The 25,592-nt window shown below is 41.4% G+C and overlaps 1 protein-coding gene across 1 annotated transcript; it reads right to left on the bottom strand.

The window, feature by feature from the left end:
- Positions 1-663: 663 nt before the first annotated feature.
- On the bottom strand, positions 664-10,844 carry LOC147880462 (DNA cross-link repair protein SNM1-like). The gene is made up of 9 exons (XM_087371013.1): positions 10,451-10,844; positions 7,001-7,181; positions 6,595-6,834; positions 6,337-6,481; positions 6,010-6,144; positions 5,283-5,346; positions 1,561-1,638; positions 1,207-1,259; positions 664-1,088 (listed from the first exon to the last, which is right to left on the bottom strand). The coding sequence occupies exons 1-9, from the start codon at positions 10,833-10,835 to the stop codon at positions 984-986; spliced, it is 1,386 nt and encodes a 461-aa protein (XP_087227139.1). The 5' UTR covers positions 10,836-10,844; the 3' UTR covers positions 664-983.
- Between the last annotated feature and the right edge of the window lie 14,748 nt (positions 10,845-25,592).

Here is a 25,592-nt window from a genome sequence, read left to right on the forward strand (position 1 = left end):
TCTTTCTTGAGCTCCCTTTATAGAAGTCCCTTGAGATAATACATCCATGTGGCATCTATATGGGCTTCTACATTAAAGCACACAACTCTTGATGACTTACAAACTTTCCACACCTCCAAAAATCACACAAAGCTCACATGCTGCCATTCTACATGTATTATGAGAATGAAATTTAATATTTGTAACACAAACTGGCAACATTGTGAACAACCCTAAAGCAATCCACCCACATAGTAATCCTTGTTTGGATCTAGTCAAAGCAAGTTCAAAGCATGCGTCATCTTATTGCCCTAGTCTAACCATATAGAGCAAAAAGTCCATATATTTTTTAAATACTCTTGTGCATATAGATTTTTAATACTTTTGTGCACACACATGCATGGGCACACATGGGGTTGTGGCTCTATGTGCTTTCGCACAAGCATGCGTGCAAACGTGGAGGCATGTGCAAGTGCATATGCACCCTTGTGGATTTAGACTATAGAAAAACGTACATCTTTTCATTAAAATGAGCAGCCTTCTAGCTACTGCTGTTAAACTTTCTTTCACGCTACTCGAAACAAAATCTTAAATGGATCGCTTTAAATGCTTCACAATAAATTGCAAACAACAATTGGGATAGGATGTCAGACACTTCAAAGCTTTCCACATTGAAACCCTTCGAGCAGCCTTGACAAAGTCATAGTTATAATCATCTTGACTACATTCCTTTGAGAAATTCTTGAAGTAACAATTCAGGTGGTGGACTACATCCCAACTATGTTTGAAGAATCTACATGATTACAAGAGGGTGTAACAGTAGCTTAAAACTGTTGACTAATCACCTGCACGACATTGGTCGCGTAACAGCATTCATAAAGAATAACTAAATCGGGAGTGTCAACAGCATTTCGTTGACTGTGTAAGAATGCTTGTGAGAGGGAATAATTGCTATCTGCAAGGGTCAACAGTAGTTTGAATTTAGTAAGAGAGGATCAGAAAGTTTAAGCCGGTTTCATCAACCACTGACGAAAATGAGATTGCATTCGAGCTCTCTCTTGTGGTCGCCCATTGTTGACAGTTGAGATAATCCTTTCAGGCTGAAGAAACTGAGGAAAAGAAAATTTATCACCTCTTCAGGTCCAGAAACATGCATAGCTGAACCAAAAATCTACATGGGTCCTACAGTTGTTCTTGGAAAGTAACTAAAAGAACATGCAATATCACCTGTACAAAGTCCCTGAGTTCAATGAAGCTAGAATGCTCACTATATGGGACACCTGCATTGCCAAGGCCCCAGAACTTCAAAGATGAATCAGGCTTTCCAAAATTCCAAAGATCAAACAATTTCCTTGAAACTCGGAATCAATGGTCTACTCTCAGGAAAGCTTGACTGGAGACAACACTCAATGAAGGTCTCTCTTTTCTTGCCTCTGGACCCAGGAGGAACGTGATACTTTATAAGTTTGCAGTAATTTACACGGCCCCACATCCAATAAACAGAAACCTAGCAAATTTTGTATCATAAATTACTAAAAAATGACATTGTCAATTTATGACATCAAGATAAAGAAGACATACCGTAAATGGTGATGGGCCCACTGACTACAGGCTTGAGAAAGTGTAGTTGATTTCCCATCTTCTCAGAATACGTCCAGCCTACAAGCATGCGAACAGATGGTTACAAATTTGCATTATTCCTAGTAGTTATATATGTAATCAATATAGATATATAGTATTACTTTCAGATGACAACCCAGGTCTGTATGTATCAGGCCAACAGCCCAACACTACCCTATATAAGCATAACAAAAAACAACATACCAATACCAAACCACTGATCCAAATGACCCAAGCCCTCCTTTTATAGGCTGGGGAACAGCCGACCATAGCACAGGCAGCCAACCCAAGCTGTCCTGACCTAACCAAGCCTGATCTGGTTCTGTTTAGAGGGAGGGTCAGCCAGCCAACCAGTTCGGCCAGTCAGGTAGGTCTGTTCAGGCTGCTTACCAGCTCTTGAATTGACCTATAAAAGGCCAATGTGCTTACCCAAGTTTGACAAATATCCTGTACCTATGGATCTTATTTTCCAGATCAGATGATTTGTTCCATCTAGCTTCCTGTTCTAACCAAAGTTAGGAATTAGCATATGGGAAGCCATGGACGAGAGCATTCAGAAACTTTGGAGAGAGAGAGAGATCCTTCAACTTGTTGAAGTAGATTACAAGAATGCCATTGTGGGCTTCTATAGCAGGAGGCTCACAGTGGAAGGATCACTTGTGTGTGTGTGTAGATAGAAAGATAGTTGCTAAAGCTCTTTCTTTTCCTTATAGCATAAAAAACCTTTCAGCCATCAGTCATTATTTTTGACCCAGACCATATTCTGGGCTAGTCAACCCTCACAAAATCTAGGCCAAGGATCTGCCTGATGTTTGACATGAGGAGATCCTGATTTTTTTATCACAGTCATCAACCAGACCTGTCTTGCCAATAAAACAGCACCGTTTGGAGGGGAGCACTTAAAACCCTTACAGCAACATAATTTTGACAGTTAAACACCAGATGAGTATGTGACTGAAAATACATGGTCAGAATTGTTCATAAGACACAAAAGAGTGTGGCTAGTGGTGCCTAGGTCACATTCTTAGACTCCATGGAGGACCAAGCAGCCTAGAGGTGATTCCTAGGAACTCACAAGGTTTTCCATGATCCTAGCTTCTTCATGGTTGAGGCAATTATTCAATTTTGTGGTTCCCAAGAAGGATGGACACTAAGAGCATGCATAGCGCCTTGAAATAAGAGATGGATAAGCCTACCTAAAATCATCTTACCTAGCCTGGTGACTATTAAAGGAGCACTGACATATATAAATTCCAATACATGTGCATATGTCCCTCAAAGGGCCTATAATGGAGCTTAGGACCTAGCTCGAAATATTCATGTATACATACCCTTATTCAATGATGTACGATTATTATGTGTTCATTGTGTTGGTTTCTATCTCACTCACACTTGTGCATTCTCCTCTCTTCCCACTCTCTCCTACCGAATCAACTGGCATCAAAATCATCTCTATCTTTCTGGCCTACAACTATTAGCATATCCTTTTCTATAATTTTTACCTTCTATTTTGCTTAGAAACGAACTTCTTTATCTCAACATATCTTTGTTTAAAGATATCTTGTTTTTCACAATGCTAAAGCTTGTTTGAAAGATTCTTGCATTTTTCACGAGTTGTAGAAGGTCTCTCATTAGAGAAGAAATGTCTCCTTCCTCACCAATGGGCTTTTAGGCTTTGTTTTCTTTTAAAAAATCATGAGGGAGCTGATTAAAGCTTCTAAAATTCATTTTAAAGTTCTTCTTTAGGACCTCTTAGTCCTAGAACTTCATGGAACAAGCTTCAAGGCCTTCAATAGACTTGGAAGAATCAAGGGGCAAGGTCGTGCCATAGAAGTATTTTGTAATAGCCTCCTATAAGTTACAATCAAGCCATGGGTGTTTCTTTGCAAATTTTTCTTTAGTGACCAAGGTCAAGAGCTGATAAGCATCTTTTTTGGGTAGCTAGCTAATACACAAGTGCAATAGTAGAGCTCATGAGCCTCACTTCTCATCATTGGCCATAGCTTTGAAGCCTTATTATTACCAATGCCTTCTTTGTCCTCAACAATAGTAGTCAAGAACTACAAGTGGCAGCTGACCTATTAGGCCATTCACAAAGAAAATTTAGCAAGTTGACCATTTTTGAGGCCATAGAAAGCTATTTATTGCTTAAATATTAGCAGCCATTTGTGAAACTCGACCCCTATATTTTATTGGGGTCATGATTGCAAAATCCAAGCTAAGAATGCTTTAAATCTTGCACCATTTTCATTCACTAAAGACTCGGAAATATAGGATGCAGAGCATCATTAGAGTGCCTACAATGCTCCTAAGTATTTGTGCTTTCATTCCTCGCATGAACATGCCGATTGCCTGCCCAAAGTTTCATTGTTATCCATTTCCTAGTGCATGTGGATTAACCCGTAGGGGATGCTTCATTTAAATAAGCAATCTTTTTTGGATTAATCTTTCTTTCAATCAACTTTGTCATCTTTGTGGCTCCATGCAAGTTAGAAGAGCCACAGACTCCTACCTCATGTCTTATATTAGATTTAAGTGAAGTGAGATATTTAGTCTGCTTATCACTTTCATTTTCATTTACTCCTGAATTCAAGTCAAAGTTTCCAAAAGCAAGCTGCTTCTCAAATTGGTGAAGTCTCTTGTGATGTTCTCTTGATCATCCAAGAGAAGGAAGGTATCTTTGAGGACACCTACAAAGACTTGCCATTCCCTCACAAGATTCTCCTAAGTTTGGTGAATTAACTACCATAATGAGGCATCACTTTCCCGTTCAAGGTTGCTAATGATTACTTATTTTGCTCACCCGTTCTGTAGAAAATAACAGCTCAAAATGCCCTATTAAATTCAAGAGTTTATCTAGCTCTCTAAATCCGTCATATATTGGAAAGTCAATCCTCTTTATACAAGATGCATCCCAGGGTAACATCACCCCCTATGTACAATTCTCCTATGGCAATTCCCCATCACCATAACTTTGTCATATGTCATATGAAACCAACCCCTAAATCTGCTGAGAATCTTTATTTTCTTATCAAGAAAAAAGTGTGGCTCTAACACCTCACCATTTGGTGGACCCTGTGACAAAAGTCACTTCCAGATATATCTTGTGTCCATCTATTTAGCCACCTCTATCGTTCACTCTAGAATTTTACTTAACCAAGCATGTGCCTCCTCTGGCCTTTAGAACCCTTATAATCCTCATCCAAAGAAGTCCTGTAATTATATAGACATTATCAATCAAAGACAAACCAGCAACCTTATCAATCAAAGACAAACCAGCAACCTTTATTCCAAGGAGCCACCAAAATTCTATAACTGTTAAGTGTGTCCCCTTTTCATCCAATCCTCTGGACCAACAACCTAATTGGCAGTATTAAGCGTGAGCGAGCCCAATATGTGCACATATATAACATGTCATAATGCTCATGTAGTGCAAAGGAACTTAGTCACATCATCCTATGTTGGAGTTATGTGTTGAGCTTTCTCTCTAAGGTTAGGAAGTGGTGATTCCTAACCCTGAATTTAAAGACGGCGAAACACACACAACGTGGTAGTTGGCAAAACACTGGCCTCAAGGCCTTAGAAATACACTCTGAATTGGTTGAAAGCAGGCAGGAGATCTTTGCTAAGAAAGTGAAGAGTCACGATGTGGGGCAATATCTTTCAAGGTTAACATACAATACCAGTGGGGCGAAAAGCCAATACCGATGTGAACCTTGGATGACTTTGCAAGTAAGCTTTCAGCTTCTGTAAAAAACATCAGCATCTAATCAGATATGTTTGCCAGCCAAAGAAACTCAATGGCAGAGCATAGCTCCTTTGAAAGAAAACTAAACAGAAACACAACATGCACCCCCCCCCCCCAAAAAAAAAAAAGAAAATAAAATAAAAGAAAAGGATTGGGACGAAACTACGTAGACGCTCAAAAAACAAAGCTCCCTGTGTCCAGACAAGCAGATAAGGCTTTTCTAGGTAGAGATTTGATTACATTCAGAATTGACAAAAGAAATATGTTTAAGCTTGTTTATGATACACCATCAGAACTTTGCAGGAGGATGCGCAGCCAATGGCCATATAACCTCCTTCCCCCAATAATGCTAGTCAACTGGCTATGCCAAATCTCATTGAAAGCTACATACCAAATAATAGCAGCTCATTTACAGCAAAGAATAAGGTGAACCAAAGTGCTGCCACAGGCACACAAAGGCAGATAGAAACTGTTTAAGAGCATGCAGGGTGACAAATCTAAGAAAATCAATTAGTTTTGTATTCCACGTGCCATCTATGTTTATCACGTCCCTTTCCACCTTCTGCTTAGTCACACCAAAGTTCATGCCATCAATTCTATCAAAGCCCTTTCACTCTGCTTCTTAGCAGATAGCCATGGATTGTTTCTCATTTCACCCATACCTGAGGGCCCAGACATCCTATGGGCAGAACATGCAAGCTTGTACTGGCAGCATTTGCACAAAGTCTACTTGCAAGTTCAGGCCACTCCAGTGCCATTAAAATTCGACATCGTCGCTTTTCCACAAATATAGGAATCTGCAAATACCGTTGACAGAGAAAGTATAAACAGCTTTGTCTTTAGACAAACATGCACACAGTTGCATACCCAGATATGCACACACGTGTGTATATTTGCATGCACAGATATACACAAACTTGTGCATAATATGAACAGCTATGGTTGTAATAAATCAAGATTAGTAACATAAGAAAGTGACTGTAAATTACATTTAAAGCCTCTGCTATACCAAGATAGACTTTTTCTTTTCCAATACTATAGGCTCCAACGACTATCAAAGTCCTGCTGTTTTTTCTTAGTGTGGCCTGTGTAATATCAATTACAAAATCTATGACCTCCTTTTGCAGTGGAAACCTGCAAAAAACCCAGAAAAAAATCATGCTTTTAGTGAGAGCTTATGTGAGACCAAAATTATTAATGAACCTGACATCCTGTCAGAATTGCATGATAATCTAACAAAGCCTTACCGATATCTTGGATTACAATAGGTGGTGTCTAAAAAAAGTGTGTTGATATGGAACTCTGTTAGTTCTGAGTAGCACTGCATTGCTTTGCAAGCTCTAAAATCTCCAGTATGAAGCATGCATTGACCGTTCTTAAGCCGAAAAAATATAATGGCTGCTCCTGGACAGTGATTGGCCTCCAACAATTTCACCTCGACTCCTTCAATTACATGAGTAGTGCCAAGTGACACTGGATGAATCCACCTAGTGCATTTTTAAAACATGACATTTACCAAGAGGAAGAGAAGAGCAAGAGAAGCAGTGAGAATATGTAAACATGTACAATAGTGCACACAATTCCACACAGAAGCTGTATGAACCATTTCAAAGTCAAAACTTATCCAGATTCCTTAATGAATTAACATCATACCTTTCATCCACAGACAAACAAAGAACAACTAGTCGAGCTGTAATAGGGGTGCAATAAATTGGCCCATGTGACCATGACTTTGTGAGGCCCCCATAATGGTCAGAATGGAAATGAGTTAGAAAATAGGCCAGACAATCCGGAACCGCTCCATAGCGGAAGGCATCCACAGTGAAAGATGTGCCTGAGCATCACATCAAAGAAATGGACACATTGGCATAAGAAGACCTTAACAAACGTCTCCAAAGCATATGGACAAAAGGACTGGCAATGAAAATCTATGAAGGAGAACTACACAAAATCAAGGCCAACTTGAAATGACATTATGCACATCACATTATACCAAATAAAATCTATTATTTAAGGTTTTTCCTAACAATGCAAGGAGAACTTCACAAGGATTCAAACCAGTCAACCTGCCTGCACGTTTCTTCTGCTTTGAACGTGGAATATTACTGAAGAAATCAAATTCAGTCACAGAATTTAAAATTTTCTTGCAGAAACCCATACTAGACACCACCACAATCGTACTCAAAATGGTAGAGTCAGTTTTGAAAGTCTCAAACATGTGTCTATCGTCTGATCTTTAAAAAGTGATTGACTGTCTTACTCTAAATTAACATATAATGCAATCTCCATCTTTTCACTTTTTGGTCTCAATTAAGCTTCCTATGTAGGACAGCCTACCTTACCCTGTGTCTTCTCTCTTGTTATCCATATCCATGCTTCTATCCCTTATCTACAGTTAGGTTCAATTGAAACTCACAATCAAGTAAAAAGCTCTCCGGTTTTAATCACCATGCTTCAGTTTCCTTGTGTGGAATTAAGGCACTCTTCATGGTTCAAATGAATATGGTAGGAGGCAGGATTGCCCCACGTCCCCTAGACCGTTTATTGACATTTCTCAAGACCGAGACCCATCAAAGGGACCCCTGGCCCTACCACCTGATGGAGCTTCTCTTTAATTCACAATTGAATTGACTAATCCACATTCTTGACAGATGTATTCATCTGATTTGGACTTGCTTATCTCGCCTCCTTCCCTTTTTAAGGAGTACATCTCACATTTTTCCAAAAACTAAGGCACTCTCATTGTTTTCAATCCCTCATTTCAGAAAACTAACTAAAGAGGAGGCAAATGATGAGCCACACCAACTTCCCTAGTGGAAGCTACATCCTCCAAGCTTAATTGCTCCTCTATGTGCTTCTCCAAGACAATATCTAATGACAAATGAATGAGGAAGGCTAGTACCCTTTTGACAAAGAAGAAGAGTTGCCTCTTTCGGGCCCAACTAGTCACCAATCTGTGGGAAAATAACTCTGGTCTCTTGCAGTCTCAACAGTGAACACCTACACAGTTATCTCTTGGTCTGTAATCATTAAAACCAATTGATCCTGCTACAGTAAGTAGTCCTCAATGAGCTAGATTTTTGCTCTGTGCGGAACACTGTGAAGTCCCTTAATATATACTATGAAGATCCTGTGTGTCTCCACCCGGTAAGAGATGGACGAAGTGTGGAATGTCTATTATGTATCTAGGTTCAGATGTTAGCCATCTAACGCCCAAGAAGAGTCTGACTCTGAGGCCCAGCTGTTATCAAATCTTGGAGCTTAATCTCTACATCTCTAATCCCCTAAGCTACCTACACTAGGTGCCCGTATGAGGCTCTAATTAAATCAATTGGTCTTGGGCATACGTGTCAACTAGGCCCTCGTAACTAATGTCACATATCTCGGTTATCCAAGGAGGTGAAAGTACTCAACAATACCCTTCTTTCCATATGGTTTAACCCACCAACTTGAACAGGCCATTTCTAAGTGTTTGGGTACCGGGATTAGTTGCATTTCAACTTTTAAAATCCCAGAATCCCTTAATGAAAGGGTAGTGAGGACAAACGGAAGGACTAATGCCTTGAAGTCAATTGCAGTACTGGAAGACTGCAGAATATGCACTAAAATGTGCCTGGAGTAGCTTGCTGCATGTGCATCAGAGATCACAAAAGTGGGCCATAAGTAGACTACTGTATTCAAAAAATGTCTAGTTGGGCATGCCCAAACAAAAACAGTTTAAACTCATGATAGTCACCCACAAGGCTGAAAATCATTAACTCCATCACATGGCGAGAACTAGCCACTGTGAGATCCCTAACGGATAGGCTCCCACACATGCACCTACCGAAACACCTGCACAGACGAGCATCTATTTATATAAACATCTTCATATTTAGCAAAGGTGAAGGGAAAACTCAGTCATGACATAGCACTCGAGGAGAGACCAATCAAAAAGTAGTCTGAAGTCTCTTCATCCAAAGTACAACTACTAGTGAACTCAATTTAGTTTCGTGTGGGACATGCATATTTTTCTCGCTTTCGATTATGCATAGTGCAAAATTGTGCATCGGTATGCTTATACCATATCTCCACGTGTTTAATGGTTACTTTGCAAAGACCCTCAAATTGGTAGGCCCTTATACTTGAAAAGTTTCATGAGGATCAGACATCACGGGTGTGGTGGGACATGCAATTTCTCATTTTCAAACATGCACGGTGCATAATTACCAAAATATTGTGTATCGGTATGCTTATACAATACCTCTATGTGTAGTCTTGAAACTTTGAAGAGACGGCCCTTACACGCTTAAAGTTTCATAAGCATCAGACATGACATTTACTTACGGGACATGCACATTTCCTCACTTTCCAAAACAAACAACCACACTAAAAATCTTAGAAATGATAGCCGATGGGATGATGCAGCACAAAAGAAGAAATAAGTGTTACGGAATCAACAAAAACTTCACAAGATGTAGCATTACTACTTGCTAGTGCATGTACTCAATGCAATCAAAACTAGGCAGGTATGGTGAACATGCCAATCTGTGCTTTCTCCATTAATCACGTTCTAAGGCACACGAGTAGAAAGGAACTTCCAAACTTATTCAGTTCCATTTTGTACAGGGAAAGGCTCAGAAAGCTTTTAACCACAAATGTTCCTAGTCATGGAAGAAGCTAAATGACAGGTAATGTATTACTGCAAAAAGATGAAGTCTTCTCTTTGAATGCAACAAATAACGAATATAGAAAATGCAGTGCGCTTTATGGACCTTAAGTCTTAAGGTGCATTGGCTTCGGTGCTATAGCTCGATGTTGGTTGTCGTGGCCATAGCATTCTGGGTTCAGTGACTCCTGGTGCATTTCGTGGCTAGCAAATTCAGAAACACGAAGGCAGGTATCTCCTAAGACGCAAGAGCGCACAATATGCATTATTCAAAAGAGCTATAAGTAACAAGAATCTCCCAGTTTCATTTTTTCCCTTTGCTTCCCAGTTTCCCAGAGGAAGAGAACAATCAGTGACACGCCCTTCTATAACCCCCTTCAAAATATGGTCAAACTGGGCTCGCACTCTAGTAAATATTTTGCAAACCTTTGGGACTATACCACGAGAAAAATTACCGGGAATCCGCTTATAGAAAGGGCAATTTCTGCCGGTCGCGGAAGCTACTTTTATGTCGACCGGTCCCCGTGCAGCTTTCGACGACCGCTCTCCTCCGGCATCGACAGCGGATACTTTTGGATTCTTGAATTTGGCCCAAAAACTAGATGCTGGAGTTGCAACGTTTTTAGAGACTATCACGGCCCCAGTAGTGTGTTGGGGATTGCCCCTTGGTTTGGAATTAGTTCCCCAACAAGCGGCCAGAGTGCTTTGGACAAGTTTACCGGGGACTTCTAAATTCTCTGGTTTTCCGAGAGCTTCTCGGTCAGACGCACACTCGCTTTTGAGCAAGTCGACTTCAGGCCTCTGATGCATCCCGGCATTGTCATTGCCTTTGCAAGGCATTCCATAATCGTCAACGTCATAGAGGCAGCTGTAGTCAGTGCCGTTGCGGTAGAACGATTCTTTGAAGCTCTGATCACGGCATGAGTCGTTCAAAGGATGGTTTGTCGGTGGTGGAAGTGGAGCTTGAAGGGCGGATTCCTCGCAAAAGATTGTTGGATCGAGGGAAAGACCGGAAGCAGGTCTCTTGCGAGCAGGAGAAAGAGGATGGGGATCAAAATCGAAGCAGAAATCTTCGTTGGAAGAAAGCGAAGGAGAGATTTCCTCCATAGCTTCAAATTTCGAAGGCGACCGGTCATCTTCTTCAAACATTTTTTGAAAATATGAGCAGCTCAAACCGTGCCAACCACGTCAGCACACAGTGCCCCCTCCGAGCTTGTTCACGCGAGCGAGAGTACCCACTTCTCCGCCACACAAACCCGGAGAACACCGCCCTACTCTCCGGGAGACATTTACGGCTTAACATCGGACGATTTCAGCGGGCACCTCTTTCTTCCCGTAGAGCACGGTGATTTTCAAGTTGCACGCCTATATTTTGGCCTTCCGTAAATTTCGCTTGAAGGAAGCCGACTCGTCGTGGGAATGCTCTCTACGGGTTTTCCACCGAAAACCGGGTTACTCCTTTGGCCCCTGCTCTAGAGTAAGAGCCTATTCACGCGAAGGGAGGGGTTGCAAACCAAAAATTTGAATTTGGGTTCACTTGGAAGGAAAGCCCGTTTTTTTTGTTGGCCCCTACTCAAGAGGAGGGGCTCAAGCAACAACAAATTTGCTGATAGAGGGACAGGCTGGGTAGGGCTACTGTTTGAGATATTGATGCCTACTGAGAGTTGGAAGAGAATTGAATGCAAGTGAGGTTGAATTCATTGTGTAATCTATTTGTTGGACTCTCTAATTAATAAAGAAATACCAAAAGGGGGGCCAAGAGTTTGGGGTCCATCTGTGTCCTTGTTATTGAGCGAGAGCCCTTTTGCTCCCCCAATTTGTGTTTGAGTTACTTGCTGAATATTCTTGTGTGAAGTCTTTGGCTGGTTAGTTGTCTATACTGCCCTCTTGTTGGTCTTAAGGTTGGTTTCATGGTTTCGTTGTTGCGGAGGCATCACCATCTTTCTTAAGGAGGTGAGCTTGTGATTGTCTCTGGTGAAGTGTTGCCTACTGCAATTGGATTACTGCAATTGGATTACAACAAGAAGAAAATCAGCAAATACGTCTCTAGCAGTTTAATGATTAAGATATGGAGGGGCAATCCTCCCAGGATGAGCAAGAAGAGCGATCCATGGAGAGAGAGCCTCCCAAGATGACCAAAATGTTGAGGCACAGCAAACTGTAAATTCTTTTGGTGTGAGTGCCTCTTAGTCAAAAGGGTCAAAAGAGGCTGAGGATGCAGGTGATGTTGATGCTATGTTTAAGGCACAGTTAATGAGCATTGGGGGAACACTCATGACTCACGCAGGACCCACAGTTCTTTGAGTTTATGCAGACTCCTTTGAGGTTTAAGGAGAGAGAGAAGCATTCTCCTGCAAGATGGCTAGTGGGGTTCAAAAATAGTCACTTGGCATGATGCCCTTGGATGGATAGCCTCCACTAATTGCAAATGTACAGGGTGCTCTAGTGCACCAGCCCTTTCAAGGTCATGGTATGGATATGCACGGCTAAGGGACAGATTTTCAGAATTTAAATCAATAGCAGCAAACCTTTCCCCAACCCTTTTTGCATCCAAGGGATTTTGGTGGGGGTTCAATATTTCAAGCAATGGATGGGCTAAGGATGGTCAAGGAATGCTTGGAAATTACCCTGATGGTTGTCAGCCTAGGATGCAAGGGATGGAAGTCAATGTATCTGGGAAAATGCAGCCCGTAATGACTAACATAATGTATGGCAATTTCGGCATGCAGCCAGGAATGCTAAGTGGAAGGTTAGGGACCTTTGGAGCTCCTATGGGTATGTTTGGTATGCCTGGGGATGATTTGGTAAACCCTTTAGTGGGTAGTGGCAGTGCGGACAAGGTGGAATGCAACCTTCATTTTTGCAGCCACCTGTATATGACAATCTGACACCCAAAGGAAAGGTAAAAGATTACAAGGATGGTGGGGCAGTAGTGAAGTTTGAGACCTTTAATGGGGCTCAAGACAGGTTGAAGGCTTTAACTTTTGTGCAACAGTTTGATGGAGCCTTCTCAAGGGGAAACTTCACCGAGTTCTCAAAAATGCGTAAGGCAGCACAAACTAGAGTAGATAAGGATAGCTGTCATCCAGCTATTATTTGTGGGTGGTGTACCAACCGCATCTCCAGCTAACAAGTCGGTGACATAAATACATAACGGTCACCCTGGCATATCGCGAGTGGAGCTCGATATCTCAACACTCCCCCTCGAGCTCAATCCCAATTCCTGCACACCAAGCAGGTCTCTGAACTTGCGCAGCTTCTCTGCGCCCAATGCTTTCGTGAATATGTCAGCTACCTGATCCTCTGTGCTGACATAAACTAGATCAATAAGACCTAGTAAAACCTTCTCCCGCACATAGTGATAATGCACCTCAATGTAATTTGTTCTAGCATGAAAGACTGGGTTCTTTGCCAAGTGTATGCTGCTCATGTTGTCACAATAAATGACAACTGGCCCATCTGTAGACTGATGCATATCATAGAGTAGCTTATGCAACCAAGCTACCTCACATGCAGCCATTGCTGCACCCCTATACTCAGCCTCTGTGCTCGACAAGGCAACTGTAGGCTGTTTCTTGCTGCTCCAAGTGACTGCAGCACTCCCAAAAGAGAACACATATCCACTGGTAGATCGTCTATCAGAAATACTACCAGCCCAATCAGCATCAGTGTATCCATGCAACTGTATCTGAACCCCAGCCTCATAAAATAGTCCATATTGCAATGTGGACTTCACATACCTGAGTATGCATCTAGCTGCATCCAAATGCGGTTTCCTTGGAGCCTGCATAAACTGACTTACCAACCCAACAGCATAGCTCAAATCTGGCCTGGTAATAGTCATGTAAATCAAACTTCCTACTATGCGTCTGTACATAGTAGGGTCTTCCAGAAGCTCACCTGCATCTACGCTCAACTTCACATTCTGCTCCAAAGGAACTGAAATAGGCTTACAGCCTGTCATCCCATATTTGGACAGCATGTCCAATCCATACTGCCTCTGCAAGAGCTGTATCCCACTTGGTGATCTAATCACCTCAATGCCCAAGAAATAACGCAGCTCTCCTAAATCTTTCATCTCAAACTTCTGCCTCAATAGCATTTTCACATGAAGGATATCTTCATCACTATCACCTGTGATGATCAAATCATCAACATAAATGACAAGCAGCATAATCCCTTTCTCTGTTTTTCTCACATAGAGTGAGAAATCTGCCTTGGAAATCTGAAAGCCAATAGTGACAAGATACTGTCCTATCTTGTCAGACCATGCTCTAGCCAAATACAAGGCTTTCTTCAACCTGCAAACAAACTCAGGATGAATAGCATGAACATAACCTGCTAGCTGCTCCATAAAGACCTCTTCTTGCAAATCACCATGCAAGAAGGCATTCTTTACATCCATCTGATGTAAAGACCATCCCTTTGATGCATCCATAGCAATGGCTGCTCTTACGGTTGCCATCCTTGCAACCGGGTTGAAAGTTTCTTCATAATCAATGCCATATGTCTGTGCATACCCCTTGACAACTAATCTTGCCTTGTATCTATTCACAGAACCATCTACATTGTGCTTGATCTTATAAACCCACTTACAGCCAATTGCATTCTTGTCTTTAGGCAAAGGCACCAATTCCCATGTAGCATTAGCATCCAAGGCATCCATTTCTTCATCCATGGCTTTCTCCCATTTTTCATTTCCCATGGCTTGCTCAAAAGAAGTGGGTTCTAGTTCCTGTATCACTTTGACCATATAGGCATAGTGAATGGCTGTAAATCCATCATATTTCAGCCTATCCACAGGATACCTAACCCTGGTAGACCTGCGCAAAATAGGCTCACTTCCAGGTGCTCTCAAAACATCCCTGGTCTTCCTTACTCCAGGTGTAACAACAGAAGGAATACCCAACTCATCATCAATGCTCTGCTCTAAGCCACTGGATTCACCATCCACATAAGAGTGACCTGCATTCACATCAAACATGGGCTGATCTACCTTCTCTTTTCCTTTTCGTGATACTTGCATACCACTATCTGCATTGCTATGAGGAGATTCTCCTGATCTCAATCTACCTGTCCATGGCAAAGTATGTGAACCATTGCTAGAGGACACTGCAGGTCCATTGATATTTTGTGATTGCTGCTGTGAATTTTGTGCAGCATTACCATTTTGTGCATCTACATCAATCATCACATTTACTGGTTTATACCAGCTGCTCATCTCATCAAAAACAACATCTCTGCTCACTGTGAACTTACGTGTAGAAGGGTTATAGCATCTATACCCTTTCTGTTGCAGAGAATAGCCAATAAAGATGCACTTCTCAGCCTTTGGATCCAACTTGGACCTCAACTCATCTGGCACATGAACATAGGCAATGCAACAAAAAATTTTCAAATGAGAAATGTCTGGTTTCCTACCAGTATACATCTCCTCTGGCGTCATGCCATGTATTGCTGCAGTGGGAGTCCTGTTCATTATATAAACTGCTGTAGCAACTGCTTCAGCCCAATAATAATTTGGTAGATCTTTTTCATTTAGCATAGCCCGAGATACCTCTCCAATATGCGTGTTTTTCCTTTCTGCAATTCCATTTTGCTGTGGGGTATGACTGCATGAATATTGCTGCTTTATACCATGCTCCTGCAAGAACCTTGCAAACTCATTTGAGAGGTACTCTCCCCCTCCATCTGACCTTAGGCATTTTATTTGCAGGCCTGTTTCTTTTTCAACCATAGCTTTGAAAGCTTTGAAGTGCCCAAATACTTCACTTTTCTTTTTCATAAAATACACCCAAAGTTTTCTGCTGAAGTCATCAATAAATGTGACAAAATAGTGACAGCCACCAATAGATGCAGCTTTAGTAGTCCACACATCAGAGTGGATTAATTCCAATGGCTTTTTACTCTCTTGAACATGCCTAGGAAAAGGTTTCCTTGCCTGTTTCCCAAATTGACAGGCTTCACAAACCTTGTGCATTTCTGCAACCTTGAATTTAGGCAATCCTGGAACAATATTTTGGGCTTGCATTGATTTAAGTCACTGTATATTAACATGACCAATGCGTTTGTGCCAGATATCAATATTTGCAACTACACCGGTCCCATGTGCAAACATTGCTGCACTCAATTCCGGCATGTCCGCATCTAACGTAAACATCCTGCCCTTCTTCTTTCCTTTTGCTATCAAGCGACCATTATTTTTCATATCCTCAACAAAGCATCCATGAGGATTAAATCTGACCTGTAAGCCCTACTCAACCATCTGACCAACAGAAACCAGGTTCTTGGTGATGTTTGAGACATAAAATACATCAGACAAGTATTTCTTTTTCCCATCCTGCATAGACAAAGGAATTTTGCCAATCTGCACAATAGGATGTGCAGTATCATCACCAGTCTCCACAAATCCTAGTTTTTCCATTTTCCTTGCATCCTGCATCCATTCAGCATGACTTGTCATGTGGTTTGATGCACCTGAGTCAACATACCACACATCATTGCTTTCTTCGGCACTTGTCACAGAATTTGTCATATGCTGCACCATAAACAAATGCTCATTTCTGTCATCACCCTGTCTACTAGAGGATGCATAATTACCTCGCTGCAATTTTCCATTCATAATGTCATTTTGCTTTTTGTAGCAGTCTTTAGCCATATGCCCCATTTTACCACAAGGAGGCTATATGGCTTGATCGGCTAGTGGGAGATTTGGGATTCATACAGGTGTACCGACATTGCATAGTGATTCCATGAGTGCTATTCAGCTAGCACGGAATCCGGTCTTTCATGCAAAGACCAAACACATTGAGGTCAGGTACCATTTCATCAGGGAGGTACTTGAGGACAAGCGCATAGAGCTTGTCAAGGTTCATACAGATGATAACCCTGCAGATATGCTAACGAAGAGTCTACCTAGTCAGCGGTTTGAGTATTGTCGTGTATTGATGGGCATTGGATAGTATGCTCACTAGTTGTTCTCCCTTAAAGGCACATTGTCCTTTAAGTGGGAGGTTGTGGGGGTTAAAGGTCACTGTGCCTTAACCCCGGTTATGTACAATACTCAAACACATATATAAATGAATGAAAAAGAAGATTAGGGTGGTTCTGCACCCACCAAAACTTGTGTGGCTCTCTGTCTCTCTCTCTCCTTCTTCCGTTCTTGCTTCCGTTGAGAGCACTCTCAAGGTTGTGCGGTTTGTAGCCCCTTGTATGATGTTTGATATGCCCATAGTGATGGGATGAGTTTGTGTTGCAATTGGCCTCTATCATGCACTTCATTGTGTGCCACAATATCTTATTTGAGCTTTCGACTTGACCATTCACTCGTGTGTAATAGGGTGTGGATTTTTGATGCACAATGAGGAACTCACTCATCAATATACGAATCGAGTCATTTACGAAGTGTGTCCCTCTGTCACTCACGACTTCAAGCGGAAGGCATATGCCACTAAACTAATTAGACCTACAAAGTCTATCCCCCACTTTTCAAAGGGCTGCTCCATGAGAACTCCAGTTAGAGGCATATAATCCTCATTGTGAGATATGGAGACTCATTGGTAGGGATCACAACACTTGATGAATTTGACTGCATCTGCAAAGAGTATTGGCCACCAGAATCTGACTTGTCATACCTTGTGGGCTATAAGCTCTCCCATAAAGTGACCACCTGCAATTCTTGAATGAGGTTCATTTAGAATTTTCATGAATTCATCTTCTCAGGCACAGCAGCACATAATGCCATCTTTCCCCATTTGGTAAAGTTGTTTGGCTATTGCTTGATATAGGGTTGCATCCTTTATCTATCTCATGGACCTATGTTTGTTGAATGTCTTGTCTTTAGGGAGCCCATTAGCTAAGAAGTGTCATATCTTCTGTGCCCATTCCAGAACTAAGTCAACCAAAAATAACAGAGCATCTGGAAGATCATCTTCCACTCCTGTCTCTAGTTCCCCATTAGGAATTTGGGACATATGGTCAACCATGAAATGTGTACATCCATTCTTGACAGCCACAGTGAAATGGAATTCTAAGAGAATGAGCATCCACCGCATGATGGGTATAGTCATTCATGGTTTACTGACCAAATAAACGAGAGTCTAGCAATCCATGCAGAAGAAAAACTTGTTTGTTAACAAGTAATTCCTAAGTAAGTAATGCATCCACCATGGCAAGTCCTTCACATTTGGTTGTAGCATAATTCATCTTGGCATCATATAGTTGGTGACTTGCAAAGTGTATCAAATAGTCCAAGTTGAACTCAATTGGGATGTGCCAACACGCACCCTATCACAAATTATGAAGCACCAATATGGACATGGAAGATTAAGTCCCAATTGGGTGCTCGTCGTAAAATCGAGATTGATGCCAAGGCTAGCTTAAGGGTCTCATAAGATAGTTGACATCCTCTATCCCATGAAATACGATCTGCAATTTGTACAAAGGGCAGGCAATCTTAGCATAATTGTAAATAAACCTACAGTAATAGCCCGTATGCCCAATGAACCATTGTACACCCTTTGCATCAGTGGGTGGGAGTAATTCTAGGATAAGTTTAACCTTATTACAATCCGTGGAAATTCCATTCTTGGACACTACATGCCCAAGTATAACCCCGTGTTTTACCCAAAATTGACACTTTAGGGTTTGAGGGAGATTCAATAAAGATGGCATCTCTCAAATATGAGTATCAAATACTTGAGATGATCATCCCATTTGGAATGACCACACAAGTCATCTAGAAAATCCTCTAGGAAATCTCTCAGGTATTCTTTGAAGGCCATGACCTTGATATCAACCTTTAGAATGCTGCAAGAGTGTTAGTGAATCCAAAGATCATTACCTTTGAGGCATAGACTCCCTATTCCATGGCAAATGCAGTTTTATGCTCATCCTATGGTGCTATAGACACTTGGTTGTGAACCCATCTAAGAAGCTATAAGTCTCTTGGCCTACGACTCTTTTTAGGACATGCACCATGAAGGGTAGCGAGTAATGGTCTTTGCGAGTCATGGCATTTACACTCCCATATGTAAAAGACCTTTCATGACATAAGTGATAAATTAGAGAAGATTAATGTGGGTTAATAATGTGGGTTAAAGATCATAAAAATTTTAAGGGGATAAAGCACCAAAAAGGATAATAAATAAGTAACTAGGTTGCTCCTAGGTTGAAAAGAACTTATACAAGCTCAAGCAATGCTAAAAAACCAAACTAGGGGGTATAGAATAATGAAAGAAATAAGTTAATGAAATCTAGTTACATTTTTGAAAAATATTTCTACTTAAGGAAGAAACTGGGGGATTTGTGGTTAACACAAAAGTAAAATAAATAAATGTTTTGAATAAACAAATAATTTACTTAAAATTTATGAAAGAAAGGAGCAAAAAATGTAGAAAAGAGTGAGTAAAGACACATATATTTATTAACAAATGAAGGTTACAATAAATGCCTTAAGGGTGAAAATTATTTCAAAATGTAAAACAAGTAAACTTAAAATACTTATAAATCAAACTTCATTAAATACATAAATAAGTAGAAGAGAGTAAATAAATAAATATAAAGATAAAAACAAAGGTTACATAGATGAAAAAGAAAAACCTTAAGGGTGAGAAAAGCCCATATATATATATATATGTATGTATGTATGTATGTATGTATGTGTGTGTGTGTGAGTGTGTATGCATGCATGCATGCATGCATGTATGTATGTATAAAGTAGAGAAGGAGAGAAAGACACCTGTCGTGAGACAACATGTAAGGTGGCCTGAAAACAATCAAAGAGGCACATAGGCAAAAGAAAGAAGAGGAAAAAATGAAACTACAAACGAGCCACAAGAAGAACCCAATAGCAGAAATGAAGGGTACTCAGAACTGTAAAGGGAGTGAACAACTTTTTAGTATCCAATCATAGTGGCAACCTTGAGTCTCTATTTCTTAAATCTGTCATGGACAAGTTAATACATTTTATTGCCCACTTCTTTTTACAGCCCTTTTACAGTGGCTTTAAAGAGATCTAATTTTCTAACTTAGAATCTATTACCAAAATTGTAACAAACTTTAAACAAATTATCCTATGACCTCTTAATAGGTTTTTAATGAGTTCAAAGAAGATATAAATGCATTAGGACTTAGTGTAGCCTATATTGCATTTGTCACCTACACAACACCTTTCGTAGTCCATCTCATACCACCTTTTACAACCTCCAATGGCCACCCAAGCATACCACGTTTTTTTTGCATCCACTCCTCATGCGAGGAGAGATAAGGAGTTGTATGAGATTTTTTATCACAAGATAGATGTGATCAAGATAGTGCAAAAGCACAAGGGCATGTTTAGTGATGTGATATAGTATATGGAAAAATACATCAACCAATAATTTGTCCAACTAGACCTTGACAAATTGTAGTGGGTATGAAAGCCAAACCTATGCAATTGCATATGGGGCTTATTGGAGGACCATGAGCTTTTTACATGTTGAAATCATAGATATAAAGACTACCAAGCTTCTCATGAATTTCAAGACAACGTGCCATGGCTAAAGAGAAGTAAGATAAGCCAGTAGAGTCCATCTATACACTTGATCCTCAATCATGCAGGAATTGTCGATAGCATCAAGAGCAACCAACTAAGCTAATTGTGCCATATTGGCGCATCTACTCAAGGCTCATAGCAGTGTTCACTTGAAGTATCTCGACCATCTTGTCATATATGGGTGAATATTTGAAAGAAGTACCACATTCAAGTCATCATCTTGAACCTAAGCTCCCAGATCTACTAGCTAACAAAGAATCTTTCTCATCCAATTCAAGTGCTCTCATAGTGTCACTCCTTCCTTCCTTTGTAGGCTTGAAAACTCTTTCTTGATGACTTTTGATCTCTCCAATCATGCTCTAAATAACATGTCAATAGAAATCTAGTTATCATGAGCATGTTTGAGGATCACAAACCTCATCTTGGTGTTGGGTCAGCTTTGTTCCATATGGAACCATGCATGGAGCTAGTACTTTCCAATAGCTGTCAATTGATGGAACTTTTGTCACAGCTTATTTCTTTGTTCATGGTGTAGTCAACTAGATTGGCTACTCCTACTATCGGTAATGATGCCTTCATGATTTGAGCATCAAGTGGATAGTTGTCAATCTCTTGTCTTATCCTATGTCTATTTACCTATTTCGTGCTGCCTCAAAATTCATGAGAAGCTTGGTAGTCCCTATATCTATGCTTTCTCAGCATGTAAAAAGTTCATGGTCCTCCAACAAGCCACATAGGGATAAGGAGGGCCTATTTTGTAGTTCGTAAACTAAGTTTCTCTCCATGTAGTAACTTTCATAGTTCAAGTTCATTTATTTATTATTTTCTTTGTAATTTATAGTTCAAGCTCATTTCTTGAGCATTTTCTTTTCCTTTCTTTGCACATGTTGTGTAGACATAGGTTTATCTTTCACTATTGGTATGACAATAGGAGAATTAATGGGATCCAACTCCAAATTAACAATGAAGCTAGTAACCTTTATGAGTATGAATTTTCCTATATGGTGGTAGCACACCTTGTTGAGATATCAAGCTCTACGCCCGATATATCTCCTGGATGACTATCATTTATGTCACCGCCTATGTTAGTTGTACCCGTGGTGTAGTTAGACTACCACGTATGTTTTTGGTTTGGGTTCACATATGAACCACGTATTCTAGGGTTTGACATATAGGGTATTTCCCTCTTCTATTGTATTGTTGTTGTGTGCAAAAGTGAAGAAACGCTTCACCCTCCAACCTTGTGTCCTCTCTCTTTTGTGTGTTGTGAAGAAAGCTGAACTTGAGTCTCCTATCTCTCTCCCTTATTCTTTACATGGTATCAGAGCCTTGTTCGTGGTAAGGAGCTCAAGAAAGCAAGCCAAGTTTGTGGTGTCCTGGTAAGAGGACCAGTGTTGCTTTCCTATTTCGAGTTTGGGAGCAAATCTCTGCAGGTAGCACAGCCAGAAGTGCAGGAGTGCACTGTTTTAGATTGAGAGGCCCTTCGCAGTGTGGCGAGAGCGCAGTATATGCTGCGGGTAAGGGCGAAGCCCTTGGTGACTTTATTTTTTTGATTTGAGGCCGTTTCAGGGCCCGTTTTGAAGGCGGAAGTTCTTCGCAGGCACTCAGAAAAAGGCCCTGTTTTTCGCTGTGCGACCACTGCGCGGCTAGTTGGTGGAAAGGTGCCACAGAAATTGCATCGTATGCCTGTGTGCAGAGATATTGGGAGTTGCAGATTCATGCCTGTTGCCTGTTGATGCAAAATCGTCACTAGGAAGTGACTGTGTGGTGAAATACCACTTTCGTCAGTGTTGCAGATCTGCCCCTGTGAGGCTTTTTGCAGAAGTTTTGCTATTTGCCCTTGTGAGGTATTTGCTGTGTTTACAGGTTGCTGTTGCAATTCGTGATTTGTAAAATGTCTGAGAATCTGTCTACCATTGTCAGTGAGAAGCTTGACAAGAACAACTTCCAAGCATGGAAGGCACTTGGGAGTTGTGTGATTTGCCTGAAGGCAAGTGTGCTATAGGCACAAAATGGGTGTATAAGGTCAAACAGAAAGCTGATGGCAACATTGACTGCTTCAAAGCCGTCTGGTTGTGAAGAAAAATGAACAGTAACATGGCATTGACTTTGAGGAGACCTTTGCTCCCACCTCATGCATTACGACCATATTGTTAGAAATGACCCAACAGAGGGTACGCACAGCGGAAGACTGATAGAAATGCCCAAGAGCTCACATAGTGTGCGTGTGGGGTGTGGAATCACAGACTTCTTAACTTAATGTGCAAAGATGTGCAACACAAGAATGATATAATTAATAGAATCTCATCATGAGATATTCTTTTAATATAATATAAGTTAGTAATTATTAGAACACTGCTACCCTGCATGCTTCTGCTCCCGTTGTCTCTCCTACTCCAGAGTTCTTTGCCTCGCCTTCGACTCCCTTGTCCTATACTCTTCCACCCTCTGATGCTGCTCCTCCCCTACAGTACAACTTTTCCCCTTTGTACATGATTACTCCGCCTGCCTTTCTTGAAGGCTGTACAGTTACTGACCAGCTACCCTATGATGCTGAACAGGCGACTGAATGGTTGGATCCGCAACATCCCATCATCCGAGCATTTCGGTGGTCTCAGTAAGATGAAGCAGACCGTACAGCCGGTCGGCCTCCCCTTGGAGGAGTTATTCCTCTTGAGCCTGATTTTTTCTTTCCTCTGCTTCCTTATGCTGCCCCCGGACCAATACACTTGTCCCATATTTTTGGTGGGCTGCAGTGCCAAAGAGGACAGCCCACAACCTGCCCTAAATCTACCAGATTTGGGGCCAAACACTTGGCCTGCATGCCCTGCCACTTGCCATGCATGCTGCCACATGTGTGGGACAGGTGGACTGACCTGCTAGCTCAGATTCCATGTGGCAGTCTGCCACGTGTCACTCCCAAAAACCCTAAAATTTCAAAGTTGTCAGAATTCAATTCTGATTGCACCCACGGGTTCTTAACAGCTTAGACTATCTATTGACGTACTCTAAGGTCATAATTGAGCCATACTGAGCTCATTTGTTTGTCATCTTATCTTGTATCTCCGTTACTCTTGGCATGCTGCCAGCCCACACCCAAAGCTCAGGGAACATTCTCTTGAATGGTTCCTAGGTCAGTATGCAATCTGTGCATTTGATTGGTCCCATGTTTGGGTACTCAGGTGGGGTGTGGTTTCCAGATGTCCCTCTCAAAGAGAGGCCATCACTCTTGTGGGTCACTAATGCCCATAACCCCAAGCAAGGGGGTCCACCCTCAAATGCTAGACCTAGTCCCCATTGTCCGTAACTGAACAGTAGGAAAACATTTCATTTCTTAATAAGCATACTATTGAAAAACAAAAAGAAATAGTACCAAGCAAGTGGATACATGTTGAAGCAGGATGACACTCAACATGAGCAAACTGAATGCCCAAATAATAGTGCAGCTGTTCCATGTCTGACATTTCAAAAGCTTGCTGCAAATCAGCGTTGAAAGCTGCAATATGCTGAGTATTAGGGCCAGTGATCAGCATGTCATCCACATATAAAATCAGCACTAAAAAATCAGATCCACTCCCACGGACATAAAGAGTGGTCTCTGTTGGGCTATTCTGAAAACCAAGGGATAGTAAGTGTGCATGAAATTTAGCATACCATGCCCTGGGGGCCTGCTTCAAACCATAAAGGGCTTTTCTCAGCCGGCATACCTTGTTTTCAGAGCCAACAACCTCAAAGCCAGGACGTTGTGTCACATAAACTTCTTCCTGCAGATCCCCATGAAGAAAGGCAGTCTTGATGTCAAGCTGGTGCACTTGCCAATGGTGATGGGCTGCAATGGCAATGACACATCTGATAGTAGTAATCCTGGACGTGGGAGCAAAGGTCTCCTCAAAGTCAATGCCTTGTTGTTGGGCATACCCTTTTACAACAAGACGGGCTTTATGTCGATCTATGCTGCCATCAGATTTCCTTTTTAATTTGTAGACCCACCGGGTACCAATGGCAAGCCCTCTCCCATTGACACTTGTGCTCCCTCTCCACCCTTCTCTCTCTCTACTTGTGTGAAAGGAAGTTTTTCAAGAAGGTGTGTCTCTTTTAGCAAGACGAGTTCTCCACCATGTACTCTATTCTGAACCTTGGACCCTCCTTCTAACCCTGGACTGCTTCAACCCCCTTCTAAACCCTGGAACTCTTTCTAACCCTGAACTCTTTCTAAACCCTGGATCCTCCTTCTGAACCCTTGAACTCTTTCTAAACCCTGGAACCTCCTTCTGAACCCTTAAACTCCTCCTGAACTCTACAACCCCCAATGAAGGCGAGAGCCTTCATTACCCCAACAACAATGGCATTTGACTATGCTTATGCATGAGCATATGCTCATATGCTCATGCATAAGCATAAGCATAAGCATATGCTTTTTCTCTTTTTCTCTTTTTTCCTCTCTTTTCTTCTTTTCCCCTCTCTTTTTTCCTTCTCTTTTCCCCTCTTTCTTTCTCTTCTTTCTCTTCTTTCTCTTCTTTTCCCCTCTCTTATTTCCTGTGCCTTTTACACATGCTTGCATTATGTTTACTCACCACACTTAAGCCTACGTCTCTCATCGGAACACGACTCGACAAACTTCCTTATGGGAAAGGGAGTTTGGGAGTACATCCGTGGTGAAACTGCAGAACCAGTTTTGGGTGCTGCTCCCACTCCAGCTGAATTGAAGGCCTTTAAAGAATGGCATGAAAAAGCCAGAAAATGCCTGTATTGGCTGTCTGTTAGCATTTCAGATTCTATGATTGTGCATATACAGGATGTAGAGACGCCTAAGGAGGCATGGGATACATTGGTGAAGCTGTATAGCACAAATACCAAAGCACGAAAGATGCAACTAAAGCAGGAGTTGCACAATATGCAAAGGAAAAATCTGAATATAAATGAGTATTCCTTGAAGGTGAAAGGCCTTGCAGATTCTCTTGCCTCCATTGGAGCACCTGTTGATGATGAGGACTTAGTGTCCGTGACCTTGAATGGTCTTGGGAAAGATTATGCACAATTTCGGACATCCATTGGAGTCCGTG

The sequence above is a fragment of the Dipteris shenzhenensis genome, chromosome 32, assembly GCF_047967505.1.
Source record: "Dipteris shenzhenensis isolate YYH24624 ecotype China chromosome 32, Dip_SZ_1.0, whole genome shotgun sequence".
In the NCBI taxonomy this organism is placed as follows: Eukaryota; Viridiplantae; Streptophyta; class Polypodiopsida; order Gleicheniales; family Dipteridaceae; genus Dipteris; species Dipteris shenzhenensis.

Coding starts and splice junctions, on each gene's coding strand:
- LOC147880462 (XM_087371013.1), bottom strand. CDS start 10,835: ATGCCTTGCAAAGGCAATGACAATGCCGGGATGCATCAGAGGCCTGAA. Junction 6,145..6,336: donor GTATAGCAGAGGCTTTAAAT/GTAATTTACAGT, acceptor CGGTATTTGCAG/ATTCCTATATTTGTGGAAAA. Junction 1,639..5,282: donor ATTGGCTTTTCGCCCCACTG/GTATTGTATGTT, acceptor GCATGCTTGTAG/GCTGGACGTATTCTGAGAAG.